The following is a 22,089-nucleotide window of genomic DNA, read 5'->3' on the forward strand; positions in this document are numbered from 1 at the left end:
ATTAAATGAGCGGTGAGTATGGAACTCGTGAAACTCGACTTTCAGCCCTTTTTTTGGACCCAGACCATATGCTTCCCATCCTTTCCCATCATACTGGGTATTTATAGTAACGCTAGCGACAGGGATTTATGGATGGAAATCAGTCAGTCGGTCTGTCGGTCCCTTAACTTTTGTCCAGATCTTGATAACGAATGGATGGGTTGTCGGGGAACGTTGTATAAACATTCATGGTGCCCAGAGGATAAAGCCTACAGACTTCTCCTCTAGCACCAACAGCAGGTTCAGATGTGTGGTTCTGAGGGAAGCATTTTAAAATACAAATGTTCTCTTACAGAGCAGAGAAGAAGAGCTCTGCTCAGAGGAAGATGGACTCACCATTGTTTGACTCTTACTTCTTTCATCCCTTTGCCATCCTTTTGTGCTTTTACATCACATTCTGGATTCTGGATATTCAGATACTTTTTTTTCACACTCACTTACCTTTCATTGTTACTTGGAACTGCCTTAAAATGTGCTTTGAATGGCTTTAAATATTTTCTCTATGTGGTATTTTTGATATTGCATAATACTTAACCTCACCTGGGACGTAGAGAACTTCACACTGTATTTAAACGGGAAAAAAATAGGCAAAAGTGAGCAGTGAAAAGCTTTTAAATTAGATATGAAAGGATGATCCTGATAAATCCCTGTCCGATCATCCGCAGAGGAGGTAGCAGTGACATAGACGGTCTAAAAATGATTTTGTGGAAACTCAATTTACTGCATTCAAAATGTTGCTGGAAGTAAATGCACAGTGATCGCTGAGAATCTTCATTTTTTGCCTCTTTTAAGTACAAATATCCTATGTTTGTTATAGCTAGCCTATTATGTTTAGTCATCATATTTTTTTTACGTTTGGACGTAAAGAAAAAGGTTATCAGGTAGAATATGAATTAGGCTATTTATTTATTTTTACCATCCATCAGAAATAAGCAAGTTTTTCTCGTGTGAACAAAATATTAGTTATATTCATGTATTGTTCGTGAGAAGTCTCGTCTGGGATCTTTTATTGAATTGCAGCCGCTCCACTGACAATAAATGAGGCACTGACTGGGTATTCATACAATGACAATTGGATCTTTTACCAGTTTATGACAGTTATTGCCCCATTGTCTCTCGGAGGTGACTGTTGTTTCTAAAAAAACAAACCCTTCTGCTGTCTTCTGCTAAGCGATGCCGGTCAGAACTCAAATCCTGCTTGTAAACGCTTCGACATCAGCGTGAAACAGACAAAACTTTATCTGAAATTCAGCGAGCGACTTTCTGATCGATAGAAACTTTTTACTGCCTGATGCGTCATGAGCTCCTCTTGGGTTTAGGTGCTGAGAGATCAGACAGATTGCTGCCTGGAAAACAAACCTTATCCAAAATAGAAGTGTTACCCCCCCCGCCCCCCCTCCCACCCCCACCAGTATGCCAGATACAGCTTGCCATCCTGGAGCACATGTGGTGCCAAGGCCGGGCCTGACCCTGATATATTAGACCCACTGTTAAATAGGCTCACAGGGACACTCTGCAGTTGTGGCTTGTTGGAAGTGGTTTGGAGAGATGATAGACGTCGAGATGATGTCCTCACTCATTCCTGCGGCTCGGACCTTTAATATACACTTTGCTGCCTCGACAGAACGTCGCTGGCAGAGTGAGGCTACGGAAAACCTTTTTTAAGCATTTAAACAGTGGGGCCTAATGAGGGCACAGACCTGTGGAATGGTTGAAATAGATGGTTGAGATGTAAATGCTGCCGGAGTTGAATTATGACTGTGCAGCTGTGTGCTTTAGTTTGTCTGGCAGACAGAAACTCCTGCCTAATCTGCCATCTCATTAGACGCCCTTGAGCTTCTAAAGTAACCCAGATCTGGGATCCTGGAACTTTGATGTACTTATCCTATCAAAAGCATTTTTGTCTTGAGGCCGCCCGTTTCAGTATTTTTTTAAGCCCAATTATTCCTCATGATCTCTGAAAAATGTACTTATATTTATCTCAGCCTCACTGTTTCTGTAAACCATTTCTCACTTGAAGCATACGCTGTTCCCCTGCTGAAATCCAATATTCTCTCTTTTGCCAGAAGCAAAACCTTACAGAAATCAAGAAGAGGTGCATTAGGCAAGGCTGCCTGAATGTAGTTTTGAGTCTTTACGTTACCGAAATGTCGACGAAGGTGATTGATTTCTAAACATGATGCATATTATTGAGGATAAATAGAGCGAAGAACAAGTGCCCTCAGTTATGTATATAAATGATTATTAGTTGCCGTCTCCTGAGGGTTCAGATCACACGATGCAACTCTTTAAACAGTTTACCGAGTCTCAGCTCCGGAAGCCGTGACTATCCAAACACTGGGCTGTGTTGTGTGATATGAAATAATGGGGGATGTACAAATTATTTGAGATAATTTGGGTTTAATTGCAGCAGCCGAGGGCGATGAGGCTGCAGCAGCCCCTGCTGGTACATGCCTTCATGACATCTAATCTGAGCCCACAAGCTGTGCTCCAGAAATCCAATTTATTTCTGAGTCACGCACACAGCGATCAGCTATTATACAGTTAAACTACACCAACCACTGAAAACGGATATTTTAATAAAAGCTTCTGGTAGAGATCGTTTAATTCTCTAATAAATTCTTCTTCTCTCTCTCTGTTTTTCAGACACGCAGGGTAAGAAACACACTCATTGCATCCACTGTGTGTCTGTCTGTGTCCCATAGATGTAGCTGTCTCTACAGGTCATTCGCTTTCATCATCATTCCTGTCGTCATCGTCCTCATCCACAAGATAATGTGTGTGTTTCCCCTCATTTAGAGACAGTGGAGGAGGAGGAGGGTAAGACTTGCAGATGAAACAAACACAGAAGCAGTGAACTTCTGTGGTGATGGGACTGAGTGTGGGGATATGCATGATGCTACACACACACACACACACACACACACACACACAAACACCCACCCACACACACACACACACACACACACACACACACTCACAGACACACACTAAAGTAATCACTGCTCAGAGTTTCGACGATATTCTTTTATTAGCGCTTAGGACATGAGTTTATTTTGAGCACCAGAGATGCTAATTCAATTTGGTGTTGGGAGCGAAATAGAAGGTGTTTAATTTATGGATAAGCGTCACGTATGTATTTACTGTATCGGTGTGTGTGTGTGTGTGTGTGTGTGTGTGTGTGTGTGTATTTGACTTTCCTATTTCAGCTTGGGTATACTTAAATCTTCACTCACATACAGTACATGCTAATTCATCTTTCACATTTGTCCTACAGCTACCATTGTAAAAGTGTCTTGTTAGCATTGTTAGCATTCCTTATTTAAACCGTATGGGCTTTGGCTTGGTTACAACAAAGTGCAATTTAAAAAAAAAAAAGTGGTCATTACGTTGAGACATTATTTTATGCACTGGAGGGAAAACACATTGTTTAACCAACTGTTTATTTACCACATATTCAATTTGCTTTACAACCAAAATTTATGTTTGCATCAAACTGATAAAAAGGAAATCCTTGTGTTGGAGGATGAATCTCCTATAATATATTTGAATCATTGCTTAAATATCTGACTTAAATTTTTTATTGCAACAACAGCAATAATTTAATTTATCTCAAAGTCAACAAATTTAACTAAACTAAAAGAGCTTTTTGTCATTATTTTATCATCTTTCCCTGGAAATTACAGTATTAAAAAATGACACAAACATGTATTTTACAGTGAAGCGTGGGATCACACAGCAGCTACAACGATCCCTCTGTGAACGGATATACCGGATGGTTGTGTGTGACATTTGCCAGAGAGATGTTTGTTGTGCGTTTCTCTCTGCGGCCGCTTCATGATCAGTTAGTCACCGAGTGTCAATGTGTTCCTCAAAGCTGCCGCGGGTCGCGAGATGAAACTGTTTTACATGCGTGAGAAAGAATCCTGAGATGCATTCAGAATGGCAGATTGCTCCTCTCATTTCACTGTGCGCCTGGAAATCCTGACCTTTCAAATCCAACCCATAGCTGAGGGTAATGCATTCAGCCCAATGCGTGAACTAATTGTGTGTGGGTGTAGTAGCCCACAGCAAAGCAGCTCCATAATATGTGAGGGATGTGTAGTGTATGTATAGATCAGGTAGAATCATGTACTGTGCGGCAGCTGCAACACTGCACATTTTATAGGCTGCAGAGTGTATAATGCATGTTTATGGAGATTTCCTCTGCCAGTGGCACGCATTCAGTAATAAGTAATGAGTCCCCTGAGAGAGTAAAACATACTTTGTTGTACATTTATGTGTAGAGTCTATTTATGCGCAGTTTCAGTTCACCTCGTTGGATAAAATGTCAATTCATATTATGGAGAAACTGCAACACGGGGTCTGAGCAAGATAGTTGTACACGTGTTTGTGTGTGTGTGTTTGTGTGTTCGTTTCAGTTTTTATGTGTAGACGCTATCATTCGAGATTAGTTATTATATAAACTTTAAAGTGCAATGATGAGGTAGAGCGGTGAGTTGTACTAATAATGTTGTTTATTGTACTAATAATGCTGCTCATTGTACTAATAATGCTGCTCATTTTTACTCAGTCGTCTCACCGCCTTGTTTAACCTGACAAAGCTTATGCACAGCTCATGCTATATTTTAATGAAGCCCTAAACAGCTAGCTTGTACCCTAAATCCTAAAAAAAACGTACCTGAAACTGGGTGTTAATTTTTTACAAATTATTTTCTAAACTTCTAGGACATTAGACAGCACAACAATGCCAGCACCCACATAGACAGTATTGAGGCCAGATGATTAACAGAATTAAACTGTGGCAGTACAATGGGACCCCACCTGACCCAATTACCTTTATATCCTTTGGATCCAGTCTGACTCTGGATCCTACATTAAGTATTGGATAATAACCAACTGTCTAAAGATAAAATACGAGAAGATGGAATTTTATTCATCTGGATGGAAATGGTTGTGCAGCATTTGCAGTTCAAAGTAGGAAAAGGGTGCAAATATAAAGAGTAAAAATATAAAATTTCAATAAAGGTGCAAGTATCAAAATCTCAATAAACATATATCCAACATCCTCAAAAATCCAAAATATAAACAAGGTTATGGATCATAAGCTGCTCATACCTCCAGAGAACAGTGACAGTAACAAAAGGTGCAACTTTTAGAGATATTATTACATTTTAAATAGCCATTTGTAACAGGAAAGCAACTTCATTTGTTGTGATTTTCAAAGGCTCATTATGTGGTTTAGCCTGGGAATTAGTGGTCAAAATGGCTGCTGTTCCCTTTTACATTATTATGCAATGTATCCTGGTGTTATGTCATGCTCAGTGGCGGAGAAGCAGCCTGCTGTAGAGAGTGTGCTCTGTCCTGGATAAATAAGTGTGTTAGTGTGTTCTCTGTGGCTTCACTCATCTGTTAAATTAACCACAATGATTCCTCTCTAAAATAACCAATACAACTCACAGAGACTTGGCTCTTGTGTGTCTTTACTATGTACAGTCTGCATATGAAATACTTGGAGCGCATTATATGCAATCATTTGGTCCTGTTCATTTGCTTAACCTGTGCATTCCTCATTAACAAATGTCCAGCCTGCTGTAGAGCTTTGCTTTGTCATCAGTGTGTTTGTCTGTGTATACGTGTGAGTAGAGCTCCAGCCTGTCTGAAGCTAATGGAGGTGTCTCTGTGAGAAGGCTCACTGTGTCTCAATTTGCATACTTCTGTACTCAAACCCGACATGTTGAGTGCATAAGGGTGTTCACACTCAAAATGCAGTGCACTAGGGGTTCCTGGATGGTGCACTCATTATGGACACCTCCCACCATCAACGGTCGCCATTTTGGCTACGTAGCGGAAGAGGTTTCAGCAGCGGTTGGTCCAGTGAATACCACACTGTACAAATGTTAGTTGAGTACCATTATACTGTTGTCTGATAGACGCCATCGATATAGTTTACTGGGTAAGTGTAGCAGTCTGTAATGATTTGGTATCGCAATTGATAACGCTGCTAGCTAGCTGGCTAACCCAGCTAGCTAGCACTCGTCATTTCTGGTGAGCGCACAATAGTGATTTTCGATTTGAGACGGAACTACCTTGTCCAAATGTATGCTCTAAGCAAGTAAGTACAAAGTGTACATAGTGTACATGGAAGTGTACTAACAGAAGTATCTGAATTGAGACACTGCAATAGAGGGATGACATATTTCTATCGGCCAACGCACTGATTCCCTCGACAAAAAGCCAATGGAATTTTACCATTGGCTTTTTGATTATTGCGAAAATATAAGCTGTGTTGCAAACCCAAGTTTATGATACTAACACATTTTGTTATTGTTGTTGTATGTTTTTGAAGCGTAAACTCAATCAGCAGAAGTATAAAGCTAACGTTTGACTATAAACGAACTACACCACGGTCACGTGAGTGAACACAGCGAGGCTGTGTGGCTGGACTGGCTTTGACGTTTAGTCTCATTTTTGCCATTTTGTAAAAGCTTCAAAACTCACAAGAAGGGTTTTTGCTGACGTATTTTATATCGTTGAACAAAAAGATCAAATCTCTTCAGCTGGTGTTAACCACTATCTTATTTCAGGCATCCGACCAAAAACTCATAAAAAAAAAAACATTGACTACTAGACAAGGAACGGAGAGGTTTTAAGACTCATTCCTCGCGCCACTTGTCTTTAATCCAATCTTTGAAGAACAGCTCTTTCATTCATAATTTGACACACACACACACACACACACACACACACACACACACACACACACAAACAGCAGTACTGTGGGAAGTGTTTTAACCTTTTCGTTGTCCACATGACTAATCTCCATGTACCAACTGCTTCTTTTCATTCAGCGGACAATGAGCCCAGGGATGGTAAAGAAAAGACACAACTCACTATTGGCCAGCCTGCCTGTGTTTTCTGTTGATGTGCTTGTTTCGTATCCACCACTGTGTGTTAGTGGACATGCGTATCTGTTAGCGAGTGTGGCAGACTGACAGCGTTCCTCACAGAAGCCTGGGACTGCTCTGGTGACGGCCATCAAATGTGTTCAAGATCAAATGTTTTCACACAGCAGATGGATTCATTATATCTTATGATTGTGTTGCAGTTTGCAGAGATACTGCCTCGAAGATTTCTGGACATGTAATATGTAATAATAATCACAAAATATATCTTTGTTTATGTTGCAAACAAAAGTGACAAAGTGCATCACAGCAAATAAAGGGACGTACAAGAATAGGATGACAACTGGGCAAAGACGCGACTTTAAAGCAGCTCAAGTCACATCAGATAAACTGTCAGATGAAACAATAAAATAAAATACAAATAAAACACAGAAGTCCATGACAGCGATAGAAACAAAGTGATTAAAAGATTGCTTCCACCAAAGCATCCGAGAGAACGTTTTGAGAGTGTTTCGATGTGCATTGAACTATTGAGGTCTGATTTATAAAAAGTGATATATCCTGCCTGTTTATTCTGGGTATATATCATATTTGTGTGTGTGTGTGTGTGATATGTGGAAATACCACAGTATGCTAATTTATAGTGCAATGGTAACCACACTGTAATACAGTTGTTGTTGTTGTTGTGTTTTTATCAGGAGGTGCTCTGATGATAAATGGATGATATGCTGAATAAGTACTACGGTGCTATTTATTCGGTGTATAGTAGACAAATTGTAATCGATAGGATTGATTGATAAGTAACTACTTTAGTGTAGTAATACCCAGCCTGGAACAGAATATTTGATAACCTTTTATTCTTGGGGTCCATAGATTCCTAATCATTTCCTAATAATTCTCTAAGAAGGTTCCTAGAAAGACTAATTATAAGTAAAATACAGACTGTGTTCAGTTGGTAAACAACTAAATAATCACTTCCAATTGAATCATTTTAGTCAGTAAAGCTCACATCTGATATGTAATTCGACATATGAAGGATTGTCATGGTTACAACAATAACCACTCGGTTGAGATTAGGTTAAAACAGCCACAGAGCTACAAATTATGATTTAGGTTGGCCTGTGGGATTAATGTTTAATAAATGCCACTATTCCATACTATACACTGATCTTAATTATTGCTTATTTTAATGAGTTTAAATATGTAGTGAATTATTGTAATGGAGAATTAGGCATCCTGTGCATTTTAGCGCACAAATCGTTAATATTTCAAACTATTACTGATGGTCAGAACTTTTGTAATTACAAATAATTTCACCATATTTATTATAATACATTTTTTCCTTCACTGAGGATGTCCCCTGTCTGTGCGATCAATTCTCACTGTGTTTTGTCATCGGTTATTTGGCTAATATTTGTCAAACACTGAAAACAATTCTTCGCTCAGCAGGACCCAACCTCTTGGCTGTGCGTGTGAGCCTGCACACACACACACACACACACACACACACACACACACACACACACACAGATACATTCCTATAGGTTAGTGTGGGGACCGATAAAGACAGATTGACATAGGTTTCTTTATCAGCATTGTTTTGAAGTGGAGGCTAGTGATCATTATATGTACACGCATAGTGAATCACAACTTGTTAATCAAAAGATTTTATTAGAACAAAAAAATGTTGTAATAAAGTAGCCGGCTGGACGTAATGTGATTAGTCGACTGTTTGGCTGGCAGCTGGCGCTTATGGAAAGCACTGCTTTTCATACATTTTTTATGATTATGGTGGGTGTACCAGCTTGAAATTTACATGGCACAAGCACACACCCGTGGCTACGCAGCTGGGTTTAAAGAAACCAACGCTGAAACAGGGAACAAACAGCAGTCTCCCGCATTAAAGTCCACTAATTTGTTGAGCCGTCTATCCACCCCAAACTCTTCCTTTGCCGCTGTAATAATTTAATCTGAATTTCGAGACTCTCTTAGGGGTTTTCTTGAACTGGAACATATGTTGTGAAACTAAACCAGTTGCTAGAAATGATAAGGAGGTTATGAGGGAATACCGGGCCCATAAAATAAAGCATTTCTGAATACTTTAGTACTTTAGTAGTCAAGTAATCCCTGTAGGCTATTGTCTAAAATCCCAAACGTCCCTTCCTAGGGTCCAGGACTGTGTCTGGAGTTAGTTCACTATGTAACCCTCATCCCAGACACAGCAACTGTCCAATGTAACAGTGTAAGAGTGTAAACATTCAAAGTGTCCCCTGGGTGCCATTCCAGGATCAGCTTCACCCTCTTAGCATTCTAACCAAAACCTTTTAAATCATCCTGAACATCTGAACTTGGATCTGTCCTCGGGGGCACTTTTGATTAAAAGATCAAATTAACTGAGCCCATAAAAGCAGAGAGAGAGAGAGAGAGAGAGAGAGAGAGAGAGAGAGAGAGAGAGGTGTCGACTGTGTGGCTCTCTGAATTTATGGAGGCGCATGACCTTACTTGACACGTGACCCTGGATCCATTCTCACAGCAACAGCTCTCGTCCAATGGATGTCCAGCCGGGGCCCTACTCACTCTGCTTGATTGGCGGTCCGATGTGCCTGTCTCTGTACCTGCTGCTTCTCCATAAACCATCTCTTCTTGTAACAAAGTGAGCGTGTCCGACCCAGGAAGTGAGAGAAACAACGCAGATTATGTACAGTTAACAACCTCCCGACTTCAGCACAATGAAAGTGATTTTTGAACTTGATTGCTGAAGACTCATTAACAGTTGTGTGTGTTTGTTGTTTTTTTTGGAATAGAAAAAAACAAAACAGGGTTTATTAATTAGAGTCAGAGTGTTTTATGGAGTGTGAGAGCACGTTGATTGAACGTGTGAGTGTTCCTCACCTGAAGTCAAGAGCATCATTGGGCCAATTAACACTTGTGTTCAACAGCACAGCACAGAGACTGTACAGACTGACGTGTTCCCCGCTCTCTCTCTCTCTCTCTCTTTCTTTCTTCCCCCCCCCCCCCCCCCGGCGCAGAGTTGCCTCCTGATGGTAAGAGAAATGAATACGTTGGCGTCTCTGCAAGCGTATCAACTGACAAGCAAACACCTTACAGAGGTTACATCAATTTACTCGCAAAAGAAACAAGTGAACGGATAAAAGAGCCTCTCGCATTTTATCGTTAAGATAAGAGTGTACAGCCTCAGCTTATGTTCTGTCAGGGTGGCAGAAGATTGCACAGAGTCAAACTTAATGTGATGTCTTCAGAGGTGATCTGAGGAGTTTCTTTATTCCCTCGGGCCGGTCTGTTACAAGGGGGCTCCTTGGTCGCCTGTCATTTATCAGAGGGTCCCAAATGGTTTATGCAGTGTAACAGCAAAGGAATTACTCGCTGAATGGTTTCGACTCACGGAAAGACTGTTGCTCAGTTTCAGTGCTTATTAACCGTACAGACAGAATAGATCCCTGAGCTCAGCAGGGTGGAATTCAGTGGTTTGACACTTTACGATTAAGAAGACTGCTGATTTGGTGGTTTGCTTGGTCTTCTGTTGTTGGCTACAATCTGTTTGTTGTGTCCAGACCATGATTTCCAGCTGTAACATGCCCTCTGTGGTTCATCTATTAACCGCCCTTCACAGAGAATGTACCAGGGGAGGAGCATCAGCTGTCCGAGCAGAGCGGCATATTCGTGGAGAGGCCGGAGAGCGTTACAGCAACGAAAGGTCTGGCAGGAGGATTCGCCATAAAAGTCCTGAATTATATCCAAAAATGAAAGGAGTCGCCCACTTAGTGCCAAATTCCTGTTGGAATAAAGTCAGCCAATCTATTTCAATTAATTACTGTGTCTCATTATTGTTCCTTGCAGGCAAGAACGTGACATTTGTGGCTAAAGTTGACTCCTCAAGCCTGGCGAGGAAGCCAACCATGAAGTGGCTGAAGGGGAAGTGGCTTGACCTGGCCAGCAAAGCTGGGAAGCACGTGCAGTTCAAAGAGGTCTACGACCGGAACACCAAGGTGTGTATGTGCTAATAGAACCTGTGTGCATTCATTGATAGAGAGGTTATCAGCCAAGCTAACAGCGTCGCTCTGAGGAGGGCGATGTCAGTTCGCCGACCACTTTGGTCCAGACTAAAGTATATCGACAGCTAGTGGAGAGATTTCCATGAAGTTGTTAGTGCTACAGATATTCATGGTCCCCAGAGGATGAAGCTTCCTGACTTTGGTGATCCTCTTAACTTTACATCTAGCACTACCATCAGATTTAATTTACCAAATACGTTCACACTAATAAAATTCTCATCAGCCTCATACTGTACTTAAAGCAGCGCTGTGCCTCCGTACAGCCTCAGGGAGCCTGTGTCTCACGGTGACTCTCGACTTTTAAATGAATTTGTGAAGGACTGTAGGTATGCATACTATTACTCACCTAAGACTAATCACTTATTTGACATAACAACTTCCCCATCCGTTGAATTTGAGACACTAAAGGCCAAAATAAACTGTAGAATTTTAAATTCTGACTTGCAAAAAAAAAAGTGCACTAACAAACTGGAAGGAATGATTAGTGTTTTATTAAACAAATAGTATCTATCAACCAGCTGACTAAAGCTCCTTTTTGACCAGGACGAGGAACTAATGCGTTTCGACCGCAGAGACCAGGGTCTAGATTAAGTTCTGGAGACATTGTACCTCCCAATAAGAGTGTTGTACTTAAGTAAAGTACAGCAACTCTCGGGATGAGGTTTGCATGATGGATCGAACACGGACACACCGCGGCTTCAACTAGTGTACCGCTTCATACTTGAAACAAGGAAGTACTCGTTTATTGATTTCGGGCCATTTTAGGACGAGGGCAGACTCTGCCAGGAACCCTTGACCCCAGACATTGTCAGCATTTGTCTTTGTTTCATTACATGAGAAGTACAATTAGGCTTCGCTGTTGCTTCTCTCTGCTCTTGAGAAAGAGAGCTAGGGAGCTGTGAATGAGAGGAAAAAGGAAAGTCATTTTTCTGATTGTTGATTCACAAGGTTACTTTCTAAAGCACAAATAAATAACCATCAAACACTCAACAGATAATTTACTGCGGAGACAGATTTAGTTCCCCTTTTCTCCCTACATTTCATTAATTACGACATGCATCAGCGAATACTCTGCAGCAGTAAATGTCGTCGCAGTGAGACAAAATCTAGGGTTTATTTTTTTCCAACGTGTTTTTTTTTTTTTTAAATGAAATTGGCGGGCACACTGAACTGCAGGCTGCAAAGTGTTGTTTTACATGTCATGTTGCCTTTTCATACATACATATTTGCCTCATCATCGCAGGTATTTGAATGCAGAACACAACGGGCTGAAGGAACCTTTTAGATCCTTGAAAAGTATTCCCGGGTCTAGAATTACCAGGAAGTTGTTGATGATGGAAATGTGGCTTAATTAAAGATAAAATCATCCAGATGGCAAACCTATATTGGTAAAACTGTGTTGTCTGTATATTCTAAGCACGTATTTGTGAGCACGTACTGCAGATCTGTGCATGTACGTGTGTGTGTGTGTGTGTGCGTGTGTGTGTGTGCGCTCATTTAGTTAGCACATCATCCCTCTCTCTCTCTCTGTCAGATCTACACTTACGAGATGAGCATCATCAAAGTAGTGGATGGAGACGCAGGTGGCTACCGCTGCGAGGTCACCGCCAAAGACAAGTGCGACAGCTGCACATTCGAAGTCACCGTGCAGGGTAGGTCTAGAGACGGAAAATCTCATTATTGTCATCTTCCATTCAGCATATCCACCAGTGCTACGTAAGCGGCTTTGTCAGCCAATAACTCAGTGAGTGCGATGCACATTAGGGCCTATCATTTAGTGGCCTTTGCGAGGTCATCAGTCCATTATTCCTTTGCCGCTCAAGCCTGCTGTGTCATGAATTAACCTAGCAGGGCTCACACCGGTCTCTCTCCTTCTGTCTGCTTTCAGCTGTACAAGAACAGCAGCAGGACAACATCTTGGAGTCGTTTAAGCGATCGTGAGTGTCAGTGTCGGCGAGGGTCTACTCAACGTGTCACCCGCCGTCACACTGTCTCCCATATGCTCCTCTGTAGATCGCTGCCTGTGGGCATCTGTCAGTCTCAACGAGTGTCTCCGCCTGTGTGTGTCTGCCTATCCCTCAGTTGTAGCCGACTTTGTACAAGTCCGTCTGTCTGCTTTCTCTCCCGTTCTGTCACGTCTCAGTGCGTCTCCTGCCTTGGTGTTTTGGTTCACCTGGAGTCCCTCATGGTTTAGCATCTCATGTATTTCGTCACATGTCTCGGTGACAGTTTCTCAAGGGAGTTTCTTTTCTTCTTTTTTTTTATGTAATTCCTCTTTCCCTCACTGTCTATTTCTGTCTCTGCCTCTGCTTGTGTGAAGTGTGTCTGTGTATCCTGTGACTGTGTAGATTTTTTTAATGAGTTTTTTATTATTTATTTCAGCTGTTCAGGTCTCAGGTTGTTTACTGTATGCGTCCTGTGTGATCGTAAATCAGCCAACGACATCACAGTGAGATCTTGAGTCTCCGTATTTGTAATCTGTGTTTAAATATATAATTTCCCTCCCTCGTTAGAGCACGAGCAGAAAGGCACAGGTAAGATGAGAGACACAACAGGCGAAAAGGCAGCATCATATTTAGTTTAGGCAGGATGTTAGTGTGCTTATTTGCAGAATACTGATATGAAGGAGAGAGAGAGGGCGAGGGGGGGAAGGGGGGGGTGTTGGTGTGATGAATGAGAAGTGAAAAGTTTGTTAAAACTTAAGTGTGTTGCTGGGAAGGTAATGAATGTTTTTAACACCTTGTTGTGTGGAGGTCATGCAGCTCAACCTCCAAAAGGTAAGTAAGGGATCCTCATCTGTGTGTTTCTCTAAACATGTATTATACCAGCAAATACATGTGGTCTGCCTCCATTCTTTAGAATACTCACTCCTATTCACTCCTTATGTTTTTAATTGTGTCTTTCATATCTGAAATATCAGTTGTTTTTTTTCTCTTCTTCATCGTATTGTCGCTTCGCTGACTGGTTGGCCAGCTAAAAAGCCTTCACAGGGAGACAGAAAATATTTAGTGCAATACATACTGTACGCTGAAAACAGGGACGTTTTATGTTCAACAGTATTTGTCGGGACTCGGTGCACCCAAGTTAAAACCGGGACAATCCCGGACATACCAGGACGTTTTGGTATAGCAGTGCTAGCTGCGCTAACAGTGCTAACAATGGCAACAGTGCTAACAGAGCTAACAGTGTTAATTTGGGTTAGCTTATTCTCATCGGAGCGTCCTGGCTTCGGCAACAATGTTAGCACTGTTGCTAACAATGGCAACAGTGCTGACAGAGCTAACAGTGTTAATTTATTTGGGTTAGCTTATTCTCATCGGAGCGTCCTGGCTTCGGCAACGATGTTGTCCCGCCACTGTGGGTTGGAACAACATTATCAGAGGACGCCGCTGTAAAAGCACCGCTCTCTCTCGCCCACGCCCGGCCTGGGTAGTACACAGTGTAAAGCTACAGCCAGGGCGACAAGAACTGCTTTAAATGGAGGGAGTCACATGCACACCACCAAGAAACAGAACACAGACGCTTGGATTACAAGACACACAGAGGGACAGTGATTCTCTGCTCAGGCAGACATTACTCCTCAATATCTTTACATAGACAATAGTTGTTTGCTGCTATATTAATGTTCTGGATGTCAAATATTGCTCCTTTTTATGGTTTGCATCAACACATATCTAAATCACGGTGCGTTTGTTTATCACTCTGCACCGGCATCAGTGACACTTGGAGGAAAACACTGTTTGCATTTAATTTTTTGTTTTCATGGTGAGCATGGAGGTTCCTGCAGCGGCAGCTTCGATGAAGTGTTTCTAATAATATGTATGAGCGAGAGAGATGAGCGTGTTGTGCTTTGCTCTCACTGCACATGCTCGCACCATGAAAGAGAGCTCATTATAGTAATCCCCTGATCCCCATTTTCATGTGAACTCCAACACAACAGCTTTGGAAAATGTTTTTTTTGGCTTTTTTTTACATCAGTGAACTTCAGTGTGGATTCAGAAAAAAAATATTGCAGTTAAACAAATTTAGTGTATAAGTTATCTTATGCTGTCTGATGCAGAGCTCAAGAATCTCTCAAAAGTAAAATCCAGCAGTTGTGGCCTCAGTAGACGGCGAGCATCATTTTCATGCTCACCCGACCACTTGGTGGTTCCCTGAGAACGAGGGCATATTATCCCCCTGGGAGAATTTACTTGCTTACGGGATTGTCAAGGACAACATGGATGTTATCCTTGGATGAACCGTTCATCCATACGACAAACATGATCACTCGGAATTGCTTCGAATTTTATTGGCATTTATCTCGCTCTCCGACGGGTTCAGTGAGCCTCAGCAAAGCCCGGAAAAACTGCTCACAGTGGAATAACAACAACAAGCGCTCGAGCCCGTAGACATTTATCGGCGTGTGCCACACACAGCACTTGTTTCCTTGTTGAGCAACAAGAGGCTGGCTGATGACACGAGACCTTGTGAATTCTTCTCATCACTCGGAGATGTGCATGTGAAGGGTTTATACCCCTCTGTGAAGTTCTCAGCATATGATTCTGCATGACAAGCTTTGTGTTGAATCTCGAGTGTGTTCTTCACTGATGAATGTTTCTCAGACTTCCATACAGAAACAACAACTTTATCCATGCCTCACATCATTCGCTCACTTGTGCTGATATAGACTATAAAATGTTTGTGTTTGAACATTTTGCTTACAGCTTATTTGTATCATGTCTCCTGCTTACATGTGCTCGTCTATTGTCATTTCTGTCTGTCACTTGAATTCAGGGCATGATGGTAGCTTGTAGTCCTCATCAAACGCTCTGCTCTATGTTCTCACTCATCCTATTTTTGCAACTATCTGAACACAGGATGAAAAAAGGGTAAGCTTTTACTACAGCCACTAATTCAATTCATTAGAACTCCATGTGCTGCTGTATTTGTTCATGCTTTCTTTGTTTGCTTTATAACGGTCTTGTAATTTATGTGTATTTGTAGCTCTGTGTAATGTGGGATAAAAGGGGATGCATTATAATGAATGTATATTTCCGAATGCTCTTTTTTTTGCTACCCAATTCAGCAGTGTTGTAAATAGCTCAGGTTTATTAACACACCGAGATTATCACCTTAGTTCTCTATTCTTTTAATTCCAGCGGCGATGCAGGTGAGGATGCTGGTGATCTAGACTTCAGTGCCCTGCTCAAGAAAAGGTACGACCATCTTCTTCAGCCACAGACATACACAATAACTTACATTTGGATCTCTTAAATGTGGTTCTTTTGTCCTCAGGGAGAAGAAAAAGGTTGTAGAAGAGGAGGATGTGGATGTGTGGGAGATCCTTAAGGCGGCCAAACCCTGTGACTATGAGAGGATCGCCTTTGAGTACGGCATCACAGACCTGAGGGGCTTGTTAAAGAGGCTGAAGAAGATGAAGAAGGTGGAGCCCAAGATAAGTGACGGTGAGGAGCGAAGAAACAGGAGAGGTGTTATGAGGCAAATAAAGACTGTGCGCTAAGAGTGAGGCGGCGGGCAGGAAACAAGAGCTGTTTAATGCAGCATGCTGTAAATACCAGCGTCGTTTAAAGGCCTCGGGGGAGGGGGGGGGGGACAACAGGTGGAATGTGTGTGTTAGCATATGCTTACTGCTGGTTGGCACTTATGTACTATTTGGCTGTTAAAGCAGTGGATGAACTCTACTAACTGGATTCTTTTTTTCAGCTTTCCTGAAGAAGCTGGAAGGAGCCTACTCAGTGGACAAGGGCAAGAAGATCCACCTCACAGTGGAACTGGCTGACTTCGACGCTCAAGTCAAGTGGTTCAAAAACGGACAGGAAATCAAACCATCGGCCAAGTAAGCAAATTAACACTATGTGCACTGAACAGTATGTGTATGTCGAAGGAGTACACTGTAGTGACCAAAATTGCAGTAAACAGTTTAAATTCTGATGACTTTGACAGCAACTTGAGACCCTTGCTGCTTCATGAAGCCCAGAAAGGTGTTAGCTATACTAGACATTCTATAGCAAATACAGACACGTGTCTTTAATGTCCTACGAAAACTGACATTTAGTTGCTGCAACCAGAAAAACAAAAATAACAAAATTAAGCAAATAGCAGTGAGACTGGTTGGAGCTTAGGACTGCAAACATTTTCAAATTTGATCACAATGTTGGCTTCCCACAATGAAATGAACATGATCAACTGAAATGTTGCTATTTTATATTATATGCTAATTTACAATTATCATGAACACACACTCATTAACAACCAGGGGACATTCATCATGTTTAGCAATAAGACGTTACCAGTGGGTTGCCAGTGGAAGCGTGGAAACGCTCGTTTGGCAATTACTTCTCGCCTCGTGAGGCAAGACGTTCAAATCAGGGAGTAAAAAGTATAAAATAAATAACCACAATTGCACATGACATTTTATGATGTTGCCAGGGTAACGTGATGTGTAGCAGCAAAGTGCCGTCTCATCGGTATTTACAACGTCTCAAGCCTTTGCAGCCCCTCACACTCAACCATTTAACAGTTAAGTCCCTGAGGGTTCAGGGTTTCAGGCTTCTGGGAGGACATTGGGATTGGGCCTATAAACTGGAGCACGGCCGTGACAGAAACTAAGAGACAGTAAAACACTCTGGAGATCATTGGAACTGCACTTGGTGTTGATTATCTGTGGGTTCCTACAAACGACCCTTTTGTTAATATGTAACATTATTTATGTCTTGTGGAAAGAATGCACTTTATCCAAGTTAAACGTTGTTTCACAGTCAAGTGATGCTGGTGCAGTTCACAATTCATGTGTGTCTCATGTAAAGCTGTATCAGTAACTTCACATGTTCACTGGAGTGTTGGGTTGATAACAATGTTACAGCGAGTTTCCAAAGCAACCAGCATTAAGAGCAACATACATACAGCTCAGCTGTTCAGGAAACTTATTCCACATCGGCATTGCACATGGACTGGAAACCCACTGAGATGAGTCACAATTGATTTTATTAAAAATCTTTAGGAACAAACTTTCTGACTCACATCAGATATAAATGTTGGTTTTGAGCCTCTTTAGCCGGCTGAGCTCTCCTCAGTGTCTCTCGCCCTCCGCTTTGCTCTTTCCTCTCCTTCAAAGGCGTCTTTTGCTGTTTTATTCAAGAGGGTACAGCTGTTGTGAGTGGTATTTTTTTCAATGGCTCCACCATCTGCCATTTTGAGTCGCTTAATGCTGTTCATTGAAAGTAAGGCAGTAAGGCACTCCTCTTCCTGTTTGATTAAACAGTTACTATGAGAGACGGGACTTTTTTTCTTCCTGAACGGAGCCTCCCAGGAGCTTCACCCAGGCTGTGCACTGTGACCATCAAGAGCTAAGGAATTAAAGGGTTTAGGTTTGCAGAGTTGACGGGTTTCCAGTTGATCTGGGTCTTTTCTGATTTCATTTCAAACTAAATATATATAAATATTTAAATATAAAGCCAAAACTGCTCACGTAAGGATGAATGTGAATATGGTGAGATTATATAATTGATCTAAAAAGCAAAGATCTTCATGTGCCCAGTTAAGCTCTGGTATTTTACCACTCAATGTTGAAATTGGACAGGATGTCAAAAGTAAAAATGTAGATTTCTTCAATGTGCCATCTCAATGATATAGAAAATAAAATTAATTGAGTTTGTAGGATTCAAGCAGTACTTTAATACAATAGAGTTGTCAGTTCACATACAATTACATTACAGTCATTTAGCAGACACTTTTATCCAAAGCGACTTACAATTTAGTATCTATCTACACACTGTAGATCCAGCTACGGGAGCAATTTTGGGGTTAAATGTTTTGCTCAAGGACACATTGACATGAGACTAGTAGAGCAGGAGCTGGGGATCGAACCACCGACCCTCTGATTGAAAGGCGGCCCTGCTCTCCACTTATCCACGGTCACCCCATGGTCACCCCAATTTATGTAATAGCCAGGGTGATAAACAAAAGAGGGAGATGCACACAACCAACCCAACCGACACGTTTGACTGATGAGCCCAGGTGTTTCCTGTTTAGTGATGAGCCTCTGCCACGCCCACCTTCAGTACCTGCAAGGAGAGCAGCCACACAAACCAAGTCACAGGCAGACAGGGAACACTGAGGAGAAACAGGAGGCACACACACACACACACACACACACACACACACACACACACACGTGGCATTTCTTTTCTTTTTCTAGCTATTTGGAGAACAATGTATTTGACATTTTGAAGAGTCATTTGAAAGTGTACAGAAGTAGATAAAATGGCAGATGTCTTGTTATATTTGTGATGTTTGATATATTGTGGTGTATTGTAGTCCTGTGTGGGCTAACTAACTAACTAAAACACATCAGTCCCTATTAACAAACAGGACAATCAGCAGGTGTTGACTAGGATTTATGAAAATATTGCGGATTATCTTTAAAGGGGAACTCTACCAATTTTACACATCAAAGTCCGTCTATAAAATATATATGGAAGCAGCGTTACTTAAGTACGGAAGTTACGCAACAAATGAATCAAATGAATCAACGTATCACCATTATGTGGGGTTACATACAAATTGATTATGTGGCTTCAAATGATACTTTATTACATTGTATAGCTATAACTACGAATGCTGCATGAGAACAGCCTGAATTAAGGAGTACTCTTCTTTTCTGAAGACCTACAGTTGTTCAGTGATGTGAACACTGAATATTTCCCATCACACTTCTGTTGTGATGATGAGCCTGTGGCATTACTGTAGATTAGGGGTCACTAATAGGTGGACCGGCCTCCGGATCCGGACCCAGACACCGTTGTATCTGGACCCTGGACGTACAACCGATAGATAATTGAGAATTATACCATTTTCTATTTTAACCTGCGCAGTTTTTTTAGCCTTTACGGTACTCGTCCAGCGATCCAGGAAACGCACCGACCTATTACATACGTTGTAAATCACATCACGTGATGCTGCTCAGCCAATCAAATACGTGTGTTTTGATAAGCTTCCCAACTCGAGTGACATTTACACACACGGGAGAGAGGAGCGACAGACCGAGTAGTTAGATAATAATACGTGAGTCAGAGAAGTTATTTCACATTTAACCAATGATAAACAGACTTTTGAATGTTCATTCTTCACACGGGCAGTTCAAAACCATTGTGTCTCATGTGTTCAGAGACCGTGGCGATTATTAAAAGCGGTAATTGTGAAGCGCCACTACGAGACAAAGCATTAGCACATTTTAGCAAACGTACCCACTCAAATACAAAATGAAGACACAGAAAATAAACAATCTAAGAGCCCGATATGATCAGAATCCTAACACATGAATTCACTGTTTAGCACTGATGTTAACAGAGAGGATAGAGCTGAAACAAGTGGTTTTAATAAACTCAGATAAAGTCCGTGCACACAAATCTCTCTATTTAGAAGATGGAAAAAAAAAGTTTGTTGACATCACTTCACACCTGAATGAACTGAATCTAGAGCTGCAGGATAATTCAGTTAAATACGTTTTTCTAATATTAAGTAGTTTGTTTAAAAGTCACATTTTTCAAAAGCTTTCTGTTATGTAATTTATTCTTGAATGCAGCCCCTATATATATATATATATATATATACTCGAAACAAGAGAAGAACATTCATTTATTATTAGATTATGTGTTATTTATAATTCATCCAGTTCAATTTGAAAACTGACAATAAATATTGTTGAGATATTATTCAATGTAGCTTTCTTTACTTGATTTGACAGTCAGCTGTAGACTACATACAGATGTTAATACAACTGCTAGGGTACTTTAATATATATATATAATATATATATTGGACTAAATCAAGCAAGTTAGACATTGTGATGTTCCGGAGGAAATTCTCTCTAAATGGTCCTCGCTGAATTTGAATTGAATACCCCTGCTGTAGGTAGTTCTTTGATTTTTGTCACCATGTCTGTACAGCAACCACAATGCGTATGTGTGTTTGTGTGTGTGTGTGTGTGTGTGTGTGTGTGTGTGAGCGAGCGTATACTGTGTGGACTCTTTGTTTTGGTCTGTAACTCTGAGTCACTTTCCTCGTCTTCAGGCCCCTCGGCATATGATTTGCTGAAAGCACTTACTCATTATTTTCTCTCTCTTTCTTTGTCTCTCTCCCCTCATCTGTTCTTGATCCTCCTCGTATAATCTTCCCCCATCATTCAGGTATGTGTTCGAGAGCGTGGCCAACAAGCGGACACTCACTATCAACAAGTGCAACCTGTCTGATGACGCAGCGTACGAGTGCGTGGTCGGGGAGGAGAAGTGCTTCACGGAGGTTTTTGTCAAAGGTATATGAGTCACTGTCTTTGGAGGAATCCTTCTTTCAGCAGGAAGACGGTTTATTTCTGCTCGGTGTAGCAAATGCTGTCATTTGAGTGCAGAGAGGCTTGACAGCTCTGTTCCCTTCGTGTTGTCTGTTTGTCGTCTGTTTATTTCAATGCTTTTACGCCACACAGCAGCATGCTGCGCCCTGTTGTCTGCTCACTCATCCTTAATGAGAGAAATGCTTCTTTTGTTATTGTCACATACCACTGCTGTTGTGATGCTCAATTTAAATATTAACATAATGTGGTAATATAAGGTATATTTTATATTTCATACCAAAATGTCCAAGAACAATTATTCAATGTTTCTTGTATTGTTGATAATGATAATAATGGTAATAATAATGATAAAAATAATAATAATGAAAATTAAAATAACAATGTACCACTATCACTTCTCTTGGTTTAAATAGACAAGCTTTATATTATATTTTATTATATTATATTATTTGTCTTCGTCTACTCTGGTGCTTACTGTATATCTCAGTCTCTGTCCTTTGTGTGTGTGTGTGTGTGTGTGTGTGTGTGTGTGTGTGTGTGAGTATGAGAGGTTTTAATAGATGTAATTGGGTCAACTGCTTCTACATTAATCCCATGCTTTATTTGTGTGCTCGCTGCTGCCCATGCTGCTTTTACATTATCAGAGGCCCAACGAAAGGGTAAGCTCTTCACCACAGACATGCAGCTACAGTAGTGCGTGTCTGTGTGTGTGTGTGTGTGT

General features: G+C 41.2%; 1 protein-coding gene across 1 annotated transcript in view; it reads left to right on the forward strand.

Annotated features, from left to right (window-relative positions):
• Positions 1-6,850: 6,850 nt before the first annotated feature.
• mybpc2a (myosin binding protein Ca) overlaps positions 6,851-22,089 on the forward strand; it is a 32,142-nt gene continuing 16,903 nt past the window's right edge. Inside the window, exons 1-9 of the mRNA XM_068727870.1 lie at positions 6,851-6,911; positions 10,576-10,659; positions 10,803-10,951; positions 12,552-12,669; positions 12,906-12,954; positions 16,159-16,215; positions 16,295-16,464; positions 16,724-16,856; positions 21,208-21,332. Of these exons, the coding sequence (XP_068583971.1) occupies positions 6,851-6,911; positions 10,576-10,659; positions 10,803-10,951; positions 12,552-12,669; positions 12,906-12,954; positions 16,159-16,215; positions 16,295-16,464; positions 16,724-16,856; positions 21,208-21,332 (946 nt within the window). The remainder of the gene's footprint in view (positions 6,912-10,575; positions 10,660-10,802; positions 10,952-12,551; positions 12,670-12,905; positions 12,955-16,158; positions 16,216-16,294; positions 16,465-16,723; positions 16,857-21,207; positions 21,333-22,089) is intronic.

Source organism: Cebidichthys violaceus, unplaced genomic scaffold (assembly GCF_023349555.1).
Source record: "Cebidichthys violaceus isolate CVI_PGR_0920_01 unplaced genomic scaffold, fCebVio1.0.p SCAF_40, whole genome shotgun sequence".
Taxonomy (NCBI): domain Eukaryota; kingdom Metazoa; phylum Chordata; class Actinopteri; order Perciformes; family Stichaeidae; genus Cebidichthys; species Cebidichthys violaceus.